The sequence below is a fragment of the Rhyacophila brunnea genome, unplaced genomic scaffold (assembly GCF_057557595.1).
Source record: "Rhyacophila brunnea isolate RB1 unplaced genomic scaffold, BYU_Rbru_1.0 scaffold_24, whole genome shotgun sequence".
Lineage (NCBI taxonomy): Eukaryota > Metazoa > Arthropoda > Insecta > Trichoptera > Rhyacophilidae > Rhyacophila > Rhyacophila brunnea.
Window position 1 is genome coordinate 28,502,001 of NW_028232904.1, and position 12,898 is coordinate 28,514,898.

General features: G+C 34.6%; 1 protein-coding gene across 1 annotated transcript; it reads right to left on the reverse strand.

Annotated features, from left to right (window-relative positions):
- Positions 1-508: 508 nt before the first annotated feature.
- On the reverse strand, positions 509-11,858 carry LOC147069282 (uncharacterized). The gene is made up of 6 exons (XM_085951154.1): positions 11,749-11,858; positions 9,941-10,044; positions 6,608-6,803; positions 3,461-3,613; positions 1,919-2,140; positions 509-737 (listed from the first exon to the last, which is right to left on the reverse strand). The coding sequence occupies exons 1-6, from the start codon at positions 11,809-11,811 to the stop codon at positions 573-575; spliced, it is 903 nt and encodes a 300-aa protein (XP_085807280.1). The 5' UTR covers positions 11,812-11,858; the 3' UTR covers positions 509-572.
- Between the last annotated feature and the right edge of the window lie 1,040 nt (positions 11,859-12,898).

The following is a 12,898-nucleotide window of genomic DNA, read 5'->3' on the forward strand; positions in this document are numbered from 1 at the left end:
CACATTTTATTACATTTTTTTAGAATTGTAAGTTTATCTTTAAATTAAAAAAAAATCTTTTTAATGTTTTCAGATACAGTTGAAATTGTAAATTATCAAAAAAAAATTCTCAAATTGCAAGCTTCGTATTTTTCCTCCAGGTTATCTGTTGGCATGCCTCTCCCCCTTAAAGATTTTTGATATTTATAAATATTTAGAAAAAAAAGATAATTTAAACTCATCGCTCAATTTTCTATCGTCAGTGAGCTATTGAAATTTCATTGATTTAGTCATTTAGTGCGTCGTTGTTATTAGTGTGTACCTATTAATCAGTACTAATATCGTATTATCTTCTAATTTCCCGTAAGTATACCTGACAAGTGTGCTCTTTTTCTCTGATCTCGACAGCCCACCTCTTTCCAAAAGTCACCCTACACAACTTATGTGTGGTGTCCATATTATGCTAAAACTATAAGGCGAAAATGGATTAAGAGAAGGAGGTATAGGTTTTAATGATTTATTACAAGAATATTGATTCAAGTTATAATTCCTTCAGATATTACAACAGCAGATGGTTTGAAGTTTCCTTACTCTTAAGGATTACTAATTCTGGCGAATTCGGCTGCATGTTTGGCAAGAACCAAAGACACTGAACGTTCTGAATGCGGTTCGAACAATTTGTATAAGTTTAAACTCTTCGTTGTGAATTCTTCGCAGCAGCAGGACGGAATCCGTGACGTTAATTGGACGCGCAATGCCTAGAAATTACAAACAATAATTTAATAATTACAAGATAAAAAGAACATTCTATATACAACGTTTTTAAATTTTCTGTTGAATCATATAAACTTTACTTGACTAGCTTAGACGATCAAAAAATTTGTACTTAAGAAATAATACTGAAATGTCATTTTGACATGTCATATTGATTTCCATAGTAACGCACGTATATATTATTAATGTAGTTGCTAACACCCCAGACCTCTTGCAACCAATAATGGTGTCGAAATAACTTTTCATACAAAACAGAATTAACTGAAAATGAATTCAATTCTACTCTAAGATGGCTAAAAGTATTTAAAAAAATGCATTGGCATCGTTTTCTGATATAAATTCTAAAAGTTTCAAATAGTCGGGAAGTTAGTTAAAAATCGATTGCAAGATTTGTACCGGACAAAGAACCACCGAACAAATAAGAATACGAGCTAAGAAAACGTAGTAATAATAATAAAATGCAGTATATTATACGGCATGGCCCCCACAAGGGCGGGGGCTGACAGGGCTTTAGCCTAGGGGCCCGGGGCTGGGGGGCCTGTCGTGGCGGGATGACCTAACAAGTAGAATAAACACACGTCACAAATTTTCTCTAATGGAAAAAAGGTCGTATACATATTAACAAATCGTTGGACAAATTTTGATGGTATCCAAGATGTACAAAACGTTCACAAGGTAGACCTAGAGGCCGCTGGATCGATGAAAATGATAAAGTTCTACGGTCGTACGTGGCAACGCAACGCACATGACCGAGAGTAGTGGAATCAGCTTGGAGATGCCTTAATCCAGCAGTGGATAGATTCATGGATGATAGATAGATGAACATTTTAAAACATGTGGTTGTGTGATGAAAATTTTGATTATTGTGTGTCGATATTCGAAAACTCGTGAAACTTAGTGTTAGTTAGACGTGCTATTTATTAACACGGCCCCTCATGACCAAGATAACCGCGAGCTATCAAATATCCTTGAGTAACACAGTTAACATGCCGTGTGTTAGTTAACAATTATTGTGGATAACCACATTATTTATGGAATTGGTTTGAGTGATATCCGTGTTAGTTTGGAGCAATGTGAGTTTATGATCTGCTAACACACCTAATAGAAAATTAACGCGACGTGGTGCTTTTATCCGAGTAAATATTGTAGGGATAATGTTACTTACTTCATATGCGAACTTCTCATCTAAGAATGCTACGAAGTCTACTACGGGTTCTGATATACTGACAGTTGCTATGGCAGCCAACATTCGGTCGGGATCAGATGTGGATTTGTACAGCTTCTTCGCGATCTTTTTATAGCTATATGGAATCAGGATTTCGGATTTTTTCCACATATCATCAAATTCATAAGTCAGCCCTCTGTCGAAGCATGTTAAATCCCGAAACTGTAAAAGAAGATTATACTGTATGGCACCGATTTCCAAACTGGGAAGCGCGGAGTGTTGCAAGGGGAGGCGCGAACAGTTTAACACAATTAATGTAGCCACAGGTTTGCAGTTTGCAAATAATGCATAGTTTATAAAACGGCCGCTTGTTATAAACTACAATAAAAGGTGGTTTGCAAACCTGTCTGAAAATATGGAGACTAATTTTATAAAACCTCACTTCTATACCTACTATTGTGAAGCGCGCTGGCTAGCTCGTGATAAAATGAAATTAAAGGGTCAAATCATAATGTTGAAATTTGAGGCAAATTTGTTTAGGAACGATAATTTTGTTCTACTTCTAGTAGGTTGAAATTTTTAAAAAATTGAGTGAAAAATCAATGCAAGGACCACTAGTGTATTCATTGATTTAAAAAGAAAAGTTAAAGGCATTTATGAAAAATTGGAGCCTTTTAAATCAAAATTTCAAAAAAATAAGTTCGCCATGTTTCCACTTTTACGTGATTTCTGCGTCAGATATATTGAAGCAAACAGATATCTATTTACTGAGTTCTTGGTTAGTTTGCTAATTCAATTTTTATCATTATTTCATTAATAGTAAAAAAAAGTCGACTGCGGCCCAGGCATGGTTGGACGGTGTCATGAAGGAAGTTCTTGGAGGAGGCTAGGATGCGTCCTGGACGTCGACGCGTTGGGTCACAAACATCCCACTATATCTATCATTACTGAGCAGTGGCGAAGACTCCATACTAAGTGATTATTTAAAACCTACCTTCTAAAAAAAGATATCTTCAATAGTATCTATTGAATTTCGAATGAACTGAGTTGAGTTGAGTCGAGTTGAGTCGAGTTGAGTCGAGTTGAGTCGAGTTGAGTCGAGTTGAGTCGAGTTGATAATGTCCCTTTAAGGAGGATGAAACCCGTACAAAATTTAATAAAAAAGAGGAATAAGTACTATAAAATTGTGTTTTATTTAATTAATCAAAAAATATCTGTTCTAAAAAAAGATATCTTCAATAGTATCTATTGAATTTCGAATGAACTGAGTTGAGTTGAGTCGAGTTGAGTCGAGTTGAGTCGAGTTGAGTCGAGTTGATAATGTCCCTTTAAGGAGGATGAAACCCGTACAAAATTTAATAAAAAAGAGGAATAAGTACTATAAAATTGTGTTTTATTTAATTAATCAAAAAATATCTGTTCTGTGTATTTATACTTGACAATTGTACTATTTTTCTTTGATCTCCACAGCCTGCGTCTTTCCAAAAGTCACCCTTCACCACTGGTATATGGGTATAGTAAAGACAAGTATGTAATATGTACCTTGGGGTTTTGAAGTGGACACCCTGCTGTCTGGAAAGCGTTATCTGCAGAAAACTCCACGGCGTTGATGGTGGTCAATGCAATTTCCTTCAAGGCATCAGATAAGACATCAGGATTCTTCGTGCGTTGCCACTCCACTGTCGAGTTTATCATCTGAAATAATATAATAACGACATGGATGGGTTAAGGAAACTTGGGATAAACAACTCAATCCGTGTCAGCGTATTGATCGGCGATATTAAATAACTGACCGCAATTACAAATTCCTTAATTTTCCCGTAGTGCCTAATTGTGGTAAACTCAGTAAATAGCATACTGCAATTATAATTTCCGCAATATCCGTTTTTACACATAGTCAGCCATATTCAATGACTTAAACCCCAAATAGAGTAGCTTACTCAATTATAATAACTAGTTATAATAATTATTTCCTAAATATTCTTTTCAAGATATTGCTTTAATTTATTGTGAGTACGTCAATAAATAGCGGATCATAATTCATTGGACATGTCACTCGAATATAAGTTCCCGGTCTGTTAGTATCTCAGTCTCTGTATCGCTCCGCACAACATCTAATCTTCTCAAACATAACTACTGTAACATTACTCTTGCACCGACTGTTTATGCTGCAAATAAAACTCGCTTCCCATCCATCGGAGCAACCACCAATTCTCGACTTCTTCATCCACAACACCATGACTCCCACAGTGGTGACCCCGACGTTCCACGCAACATTCTACGGGCAAGTTCAGCAAGGTGCAAAGGGGATATGAGACCCTAAAACGTCTAAAGTATAAGGCAGATACACGGAAGTATGCCGAATGCATTGTTATACTACTAGATAAGGAGTTCCCATACAAGTGTCATTTTAAAAATGTACCACAAAAGAAGATATTACGAATATCGTCTTATAATATTTCCTTGTAGGTATAATGCGTTAAGACTGTTCACCCGTATTGCCCTGGCTGTAAAACTAAATTTGCGTTCTTGGAATAGTGACCCTAAGGGTATCTGCAACCCAAAGCTTGCAAGCTACCAAAAATTCATGTCTGAGCGGACAGAGCAAGTCATCATGCGCTGACTATTAGTTAGAGTAAGATGCAAGCTAGATCGGGCTTACTCATAATTATTGCCAGGTCGTTTTTGAGACAAATATTAAGTGAGCTTATATCGAGATAAGTCCGCTGATATTAAAACAGTAAGTTTTAACACTGACCGAGTCGCTGAAAATCGGGCGTCAATTTAAGAAGCATATGATTCATCCAGTAGTATATCAATGGCCGAATGAGTTAAGTATACCCTATTTTAAGAATTTATAAAACAACCTATACTCATCTCACGTATGTGAAATATAATATTATTAATATCTGAAACGTTTTGATTGAACACAGTTATTTCACTTCCAATTGGTATCACCAATGGTAGGTTAGTTCTGCACCTTGGAAGAACAGACAACTGATGCTCCCGATTTCTAAGATAATATTAATCAAGACTGGTCAATATGTACTACAAAGAATATCAGAGTTCTCATTTATATCACATTTATCTCATTTATGGTCGGAAAAATACAAGGCCAAATATAGATATTTTCTAACAATAAGTGCTAATACTTCGATACAAAAAAAACTTCTCTCGATAGCTGCCGATAGCGGCCGATAGCAGTCTTGTGTATAGAATAGATGCGCAGGATTGGAAACCATCCCTCGTAAAAACAGGCAAAAATGTTTATCTCACATCCTTATTTATTATTGTGACGAGACCAGACTACAAGCAATTACGGGTCATCAATCGACCGTAATTGAATAACATTCAATTATCTCAAGATATCGTGTGCGTATTGGCCTGTTACCGATAAACCACAGTTTATTTATGATTTCAATTATTATACGGACTGATTCAAAAGTTGTTTGTGGGCCACGGCCGGGTCAGCTTGATAAAGTATGTCCGCCGTCCAAGCGATACAAGCCGTGATACCGGCTTGATGAGCGATATAAGCCGTGATACCGGGTTTGATGAATGATGATATCATCATCATTCATCAAACTCATATATCATCCATCAATAGTGTACCGTCTAAACAATACGTGAGTGATAGTGCAACCAGACCACGGAACCATCATCAACATCATAAAAGGTCAGTGTCTGGCATCTTGTTAAACCCCCCTTAGATCCGGAATCCAGCATCACCTTCAAATTACAGTCCACTGCTAAAAGCGCCACCAGTCGTTATTTAAATTAATATTTTGTAATGTAATTAAAATATACATTGAAGTGATTTGATGTTCTATAAAAATAATGATAATTAGGGTCCGGATTTATAAATGTTAGTGCATGTTTTATTAGGATGAGTGCACAGCTATGAGAGTTGCACAGAAATCAGTTTTGAAAGACGCAGAATCCTAAAATAAAATTTTATTGTGCATATAAATAAATGCATATTTGAGACATTATTGCATATTTCATAAATAAATGTATATTTTAGAGCTTTTGAATTCATAATTATCATTTTTTTTTAATTATTTTATCAAAATATAACTAAGTTAGGAAGGTGGATGGTACTTGCATTTTTAATGCCATTTTCGAGCTGTGGATTTATCAGAAAAAGTGAATTCAGCTTGGGCACCTTTATTTAAAGTTTGCCCAATCACCTCTGTGGACGTTGAGAGGTCGTTTTCCGCATACAAACAAAATACTGACAGATACCTATGCGGGAAAATTTCATGCTGAAAAAAATTTTGTAATTTTTTTTTCGGGCAAAAAACAGAAAATAGTATTTAGGAATAGTTAAGTGTGCCGTTTTTGTTTTTTAAGTTATGTTTGTGTTTTAAGTTATTTATTTATTTAATTATTTGTACTTGTGAAAAAACTATTTTGAAAATTGTAACTGATTAACTTTATATTCATTGTTTGTGTTTTTTTGTTCTGCTATCGTATTATGTTGAAAAATTATTAACTAGTTATTCGATTTTTTGTCAGTAATATTGGGAAAAGTGGGTATTTACAATTTTTCCAACAAATGTCAATTTTTAACTGCATATTTCTCGGTTTTAGTGCAAATTTTATTGATTTTTAGTGCATACGTGCATGTATACAATCATGTTTTTTGTTGCATATAAATCCGCTCTCTAGTAATAATATTATACAAACCTGAGCAACGGGACAGAACTGCGGCGATTGTGAGATGTATGGTAGGTGACTAGACATCCAGACGGAGTTGACAAACGCTATTTGTTGCAAAGTGTCGGAATCACTGGTTGACATCTTCAAGATAACATCTCTCATGATGCCCTGGTCTTCTGTCAGCGTTGAATTTATATGAGTCCACATCGCATGGATGGCATTTCTGAGGACAACATAATTATTCAATGAATATCTTATTATTTTACGGATGATTCATTATATCGGAAATTATCAGGGATATTATTTTAGAATTCAAGCGTCCTAGTGCTGGGCAAAAGTAAATAATTGTACATATAAAGTGGGGTACTCATTAGCGAGCCGCAACTGTGACCGTTCCAGAGCATCTATTCTATATACAAGACTGCTTTCGGCCGCTACGACAGCTATCTAGGTTAGGTCTGTATATAAGTATTAGCACTTATTGTTACAATTACAATAAGTTAGCCGTCTAAACAGTCAAAACTGTCTATCTCGCTCTAAAATTTAGCATAGCTAAGAGTCACCAGATTTTTTGCGAATGCAACATACAGTTTCATGACATCATAAGTAAGTTTTAGTAAGTATTAGCACTTATTGTAACAATTAAAGTAAAGTAAAGTAACAACTGACTTTCTCTTAAGGGCGGACATGCTCAGCGTAGGTCAAAATGGAGCTTTTATTTCATTTTCAGAGTATGATCCTGGACAGTTCTTAAACGTTGTAGATAATCTATTTATATAATTTTGAAGCCTTAATATCCTTTATATTTATTTTAAACATTTGATGACTGCATAAAGTATTTTTATTACATAAACTAGTATTCTTTTAAACCTATCGCTCTAATGTTAGACTATATAGTCATATTTCAGTACATGCATGTGCAGTGGTGTTAAGATTTTTTCCATTTATTAATTTTTAAACGCATTTACAAAACCATTAGTATAATTTATTTCGACACTAATATAGTTAAATATTGACGATAAAAAATATATTTATAATAATTATTGACCTAAGAATAAGGTAGTGTTTTTTTGAAATACGCCATTTCTTTTGACATTCCCCAGTGGTTAAGCAACAACATACGGCCGTAGCCATAAATTGACAAACTATAATTGAAGTAGGGAGTAAAAAGATGTTAACGCGCGTGTTTGAACATGTACCGTTTAAAAAAAATCGGTTAGGCTGATGAGCGAAACACGGATTTTACCCCTGCCACTGTGGTCGAAGGGAATCATAATGAGCCGATTGAAACATCTTCCTTAGAGCTTTGTCAAAAAAAAATAACGATTAAGCGTAAGGAGCAACAAGAATTAAAGTGCCGAGGGAAGCAGTATGTAAACCGGAAAGGGAATATGGTCGCTGCTAAAACATTCAAACCAATAGATGAATGTTGCAGAAAAATAGTCACATGTTGTGTTTTCTCGTGATCAAAATCAGATATTTAACAGTTTTTATACGAAAACTAGGGATGTACAAAATCAGATCATCAGCAGTGGAATAGCAATTGCCAAGAAGAAAGAAGAAAGAAAAGGAAGATTTGTAAATGGCGGAGAGCATTCCCCTAATATTACGGCTACATATTTTGTTCAGGCAAGCGGTAGTTGAATTGTTGTGCGTAAAAAAAATGTATCAATGCATTTATGGAATCTCTCGTGGGAAAATAGATATAGCACTCAAGAAGGTTAAGGGTTCATGTAATATTATACCTGATGGTGACAACCATGGAAAACACAAACCTTTCAATAAAATGTTACCGGAAAGACAATGTATGAAAGAGTTTATTCAGAATTTTCCCAAATATGTGAGTCACTATTCACGTCAATACACAGCTAAAACATATTTACCCAGTCATTTAAATATGAAAAAAATGTATGAATTATTCAAAGATGAAAAATTGAAAGATCAAGATATCAATATTAAATGTGGATCCCATGATTTGTTCAAAATAGTTTTCAAGGAAACTGAATATAAATTCAAGCAACCTACACTAAACTTGATACTTGTAAAACATGCGACAGTTTTTCCTTAAAACAAAAACTATGGAAAGTTCAAACAGAACGCGAACTTTTGGAAATAGACTTCAATAGTCATAAAATCATGGCAGATTTAGGGTACAAACAAGATAAAATCTTTGCAGCAGAAAATCAGAACACGAGAGTTTTGGTTTTTGACCTACAGAAGGTATTGGATACACCATCACTAACATCAAACGTAGCATTTTACAAACGATTGTTTTCCACATATAATTTAACGATAAGGGACTGCTCTGTCGAAAGCAACACAGAATGTTACATGTGGCATGAAGCAATAGGTAAAAGAGGATCCGACGATATTGCGTCATGCTTGTACAAAAAAAATAAAAATTTACCAGTAGTGTCACCCGAATTGTAATCTATTCGGATACGTGCGGTGGCCAAAACCGTAACATTAATATGGCTGCGATGTTTAGTCTGGTAACAAGTTGTCACGATTCAATAGAAGTATTTGACCAGAAATTTCTTTTACCTGGCCACACCCACTTGGAATGTGACGTGGATCATTCTCGGATTGAAAGAGCCAAAAAACTTAGTGATATTCCCATCATGGTTCCCAGAGACTGGTTTCAATTTGTTCGAACAGTGAGAGGAAAATTTTTTTTTACTCCCTACATTAATTATAGTTTGTCAATTTATGGCTACGGCCGTATGTTGTAGCTTAACCACTAGGGAATGACAAAAGAAATGGCGTATTTCAAAAAAACACTACCTTATTCTTGGGTCAATAATTATTATAAAGCAATCATTATTCATAAGATGTTTATCACACTTGAATGGTCAAAAACATAGCTTTTAATAAGTATCTTTAAAATCATCTTCAAATGTGTTGATCTTGCCGATTTTTTGAATAATAAAATGCCTAATTCTTGTCAAATTTGGGATCACAGAGATTATCAATATAATTTTTTATCGTGAATATTTTACAAAAATTATCTCGTAATAAATTATACTAATGGTTTCATAAATGCGTTTAAAAATTAATTAACGTAAAAAATCTTAAAACCACTGCACAGTTATGTACCGAAATATGACTATATTCTAAAACATTAGAGCGAGAGGTTTAAAAGAATACTATTTTATGTAACAAAAATACTTTATGCAGTCATCAAATCTTTAAAATAACTATAAAGGATAATAAGGCTTCAAAATTATATAAATAGATTATCTACAACGTTTAAGGAGTGTCCAGGATCATGGTTTGAAAATACAATAAAAACTCAATTTTGACCTTCGACGAGCATGTCCCCCCTTAGTCTTAAATCTATATCGTAATATAAAAACATACCTTTTCTGAACAGAAAGTTCATCAAACTGGAGTCTTCGAAGAAGTGGGTTGAAATCAGGACAGATGCAGTCACCAGCTTGGGCTTTGCTTCTAGATGAATCATCCTTGAAATCAATCAGACAGATTTGGAACACGATTTTGTTATACAGGAAATACCTACCGTTGCTTAAGAGCGTACTTCAGTGAAACGACAAATAATTTTCAACAGTAGGTGCGACGAAATTTCTCACTAGTCGCCAATCGGATACCGATAGTCGAGGTGTCTGCACGTCGATTTGTTTTGTCATGGCGTCGGATGAAAATCGTGTAAAGATGACTAAAAAACTTTACGTATGTACCTACTTAAAAACAGAAAAAATTTCAATGAATATACTATTATTATTAGTAATATAACAATAAACATGACATTAAATGGACGCATGTTGGATTTTTATGACAAATTATATTTCGCTCGGCATGCGTCATTTGCACAATCCGCGCATCGCCTAGCCACGATCTTTTTAGACCATGCCTCAACTGAAGTATAGCCTTAAAGTAAATAAAGATAATTATTATATCAAAATGTCTACGAGACATTATTTGGTGTTGCATGTCATGTGGGTTTTCGTGGAATTTTAATGTGGTGGATACCTATTTCAATTGCCACGAAAATGATGCTTGTGCAAACATTACGATGACCCAGTATTAAACAGTAATAACACAAAATCGTAGTTTTGAGATAATCATGTTTTAATATTTTGAATATTTTACAATACACAAGATTTGACAAGTTTTAGAAGGATACATATCAGAATTATCTATTCTAAATTGAAACACCAATCGCCAGTTTTAAATGGAAACAATTCGAAATGGATCTGTACTAAACTGGTTTTGTTTGAAAGTTTGTAAAATTTCATATGGTTATTTTGGCTCTCAAGGTATTTAAATTATTTTTTTCGAACTGTTTCTGTACATAACCGACAATAGCTTATTTTTACGAGTATTTTGATACCAATATCGCGAAATGTTTAATTTTTGACTTGTTACTGTTCAATACTGGGTCATCGATTAGTGTTCGCCATATTTTTGTACGGTATCGAGTCATGGAGCATGAAGGCAATTGAAGGAAAGGCAATTGATTCCTTTAAAATGTGGTGTCAACATGAGACGCATACTGCAGTTTTTTTGACATATTGTTTGGTCTGGACCGAATAACCTGGTGAGATTGATGGTTTTGGATAGTCTCCTAGGAGTCTCCAGAGGAATATTGTCAGAACACTGGAGTGACTAAGTGAAGGAACTTACTATGGGTACCCTGCGATAAGCAGGAAATCGAGGAGGGTGGAAAGTCAGTAGCCCAGAGGATGACTCTCAACAATGAGGAAACGACCAAGAAGAGAGAGACAAGATATTGCTTGGAAAAACAAAGACATGAAAATTACGAATCTATGACAATGACAACACAAATAATATACACCCCGAAAAACCAATCCACTTCGCACTACACTCAGTTATAATCGAGCGTATCACGAGGCCCTACGTTTAATATGAAGCATCAGCAGTTTGTTTACACCTGGGAATGTCTCAGTGTCAGATACCCAGCAATGAGGTCGCCACGCACTAAAGTGTGCGTTATGTCAGCGGTCTACGTCTACACACATTAAAATTTGGCTTTCGGGATTTCAGCCATTCGTGAATTTGACATTTGTGTTTCAGGCTATTTATCATTCGGCATTCGGTATTTCGGCCATTGATGATTTCGGCGTTAGGGATATCGTCCGGCAATCAGTCAACAACGGTTGCTAAAACAAACATGCTTTTATTCCTACCTCTTTAATATCTTTGGCTGCCACAAGAGTAGTCCAACAGAGAATAAACAAAAAACACTTCATTTTCTACCACAATTCGTCTACAACAACTGATGAAGAACAAATGAAATGAAAACCCAACGAAAATATCATTTAAATAACTTTGCAGTAATTTATGTATTTTACATTAAGTATATTATATTATTTGTAAGTATATAATTTATTTTATTGCATTTATATTATATAACAAAAATCGCTTATTATGTTAATAAACACGTACATACCAATCTTATAATACACGTATCGCTTTATTTTTTTTATTATTAAATATTAATTTATCCTGTGTAGTCGCCAACCTTTTCTCATACCTACCTAGTTAGTGCAGGTATTTGGCATGGCGTAATTAGAGAATTTTTTTTCCTTAACTACCCATGTATAAAATGCACAATTATTGTCAGTGATGAGACCTTATCGCGAGCTCACGTGCGCTCTCGTCACGTGACGTGATGTTTATAGGTTTCTAGCATAATACCCTGTTCTCACGTGCGTGGATTTACTGCTGGCAGTACGTATTAACGCGGCCATAACTAGAAAATACACGCGTAGCCACGTATTATCGTACAAGTTGCATGGATCAAAAAAGTTCAGAAGCTTTTGAATTTTAACGCACCAGTTGGAGTTTGTGAGATATCTCAGCCGGTCAAATAGCACCAGAGGGTTGAGCGGACCGTTTTTGAGTTGCTTCGCTCCAGCTCCGCTCCAGGGTCTGCTCCGCTCCGGGTGAAAAGTTTTAATAGGTATTATATTATTTCTTATATAAATGTTAAAAAAATTAAAAAATAAGTAAGTACTTAGTTTTGAAATAAGGTTTATTATTCGTCTTTTTCATTATTAATTATATTTGGCAAAATTTGAGACAGCAAATCGTCTTTCATTATCTGCCTCTTCTATCAAAAAAGTGAGGTTATTTATCACTCGGCAGTGTTTCAATTCAATTCAATTTATTTATTTTTAACATATTGTGGACATTACAAATTATGAGTTTAAGACATTCACAACATGACATTTATAAACAAAGAAATATAAAACAGTATTACATAAAAAAGAGATAGATCAGAATAGACATATTATATAGTAAGTTATTAAAAAGTAAAAATGTGTACATACAAAA

Coding starts and splice junctions, on each gene's coding strand:
- LOC147069282 (XM_085951154.1), bottom strand. CDS start 11,811: ATGAAGTGTTTTTTGTTTATTCTCTGTTGGACTACTCTTGTGGCAGCC. Junction 10,045..11,748: donor CAGCCAAAGATATTAAAGAG/GTAGGAATAAAA, acceptor ATTGATTTCAAG/GATGATTCATCTAGAAGCAA. Junction 2,141..3,460: donor GTCCACTTCAAAACCCCAAG/GTACATATTACA, acceptor CTTCTTTTACAG/TTTCGGGATTTAACATGCTT.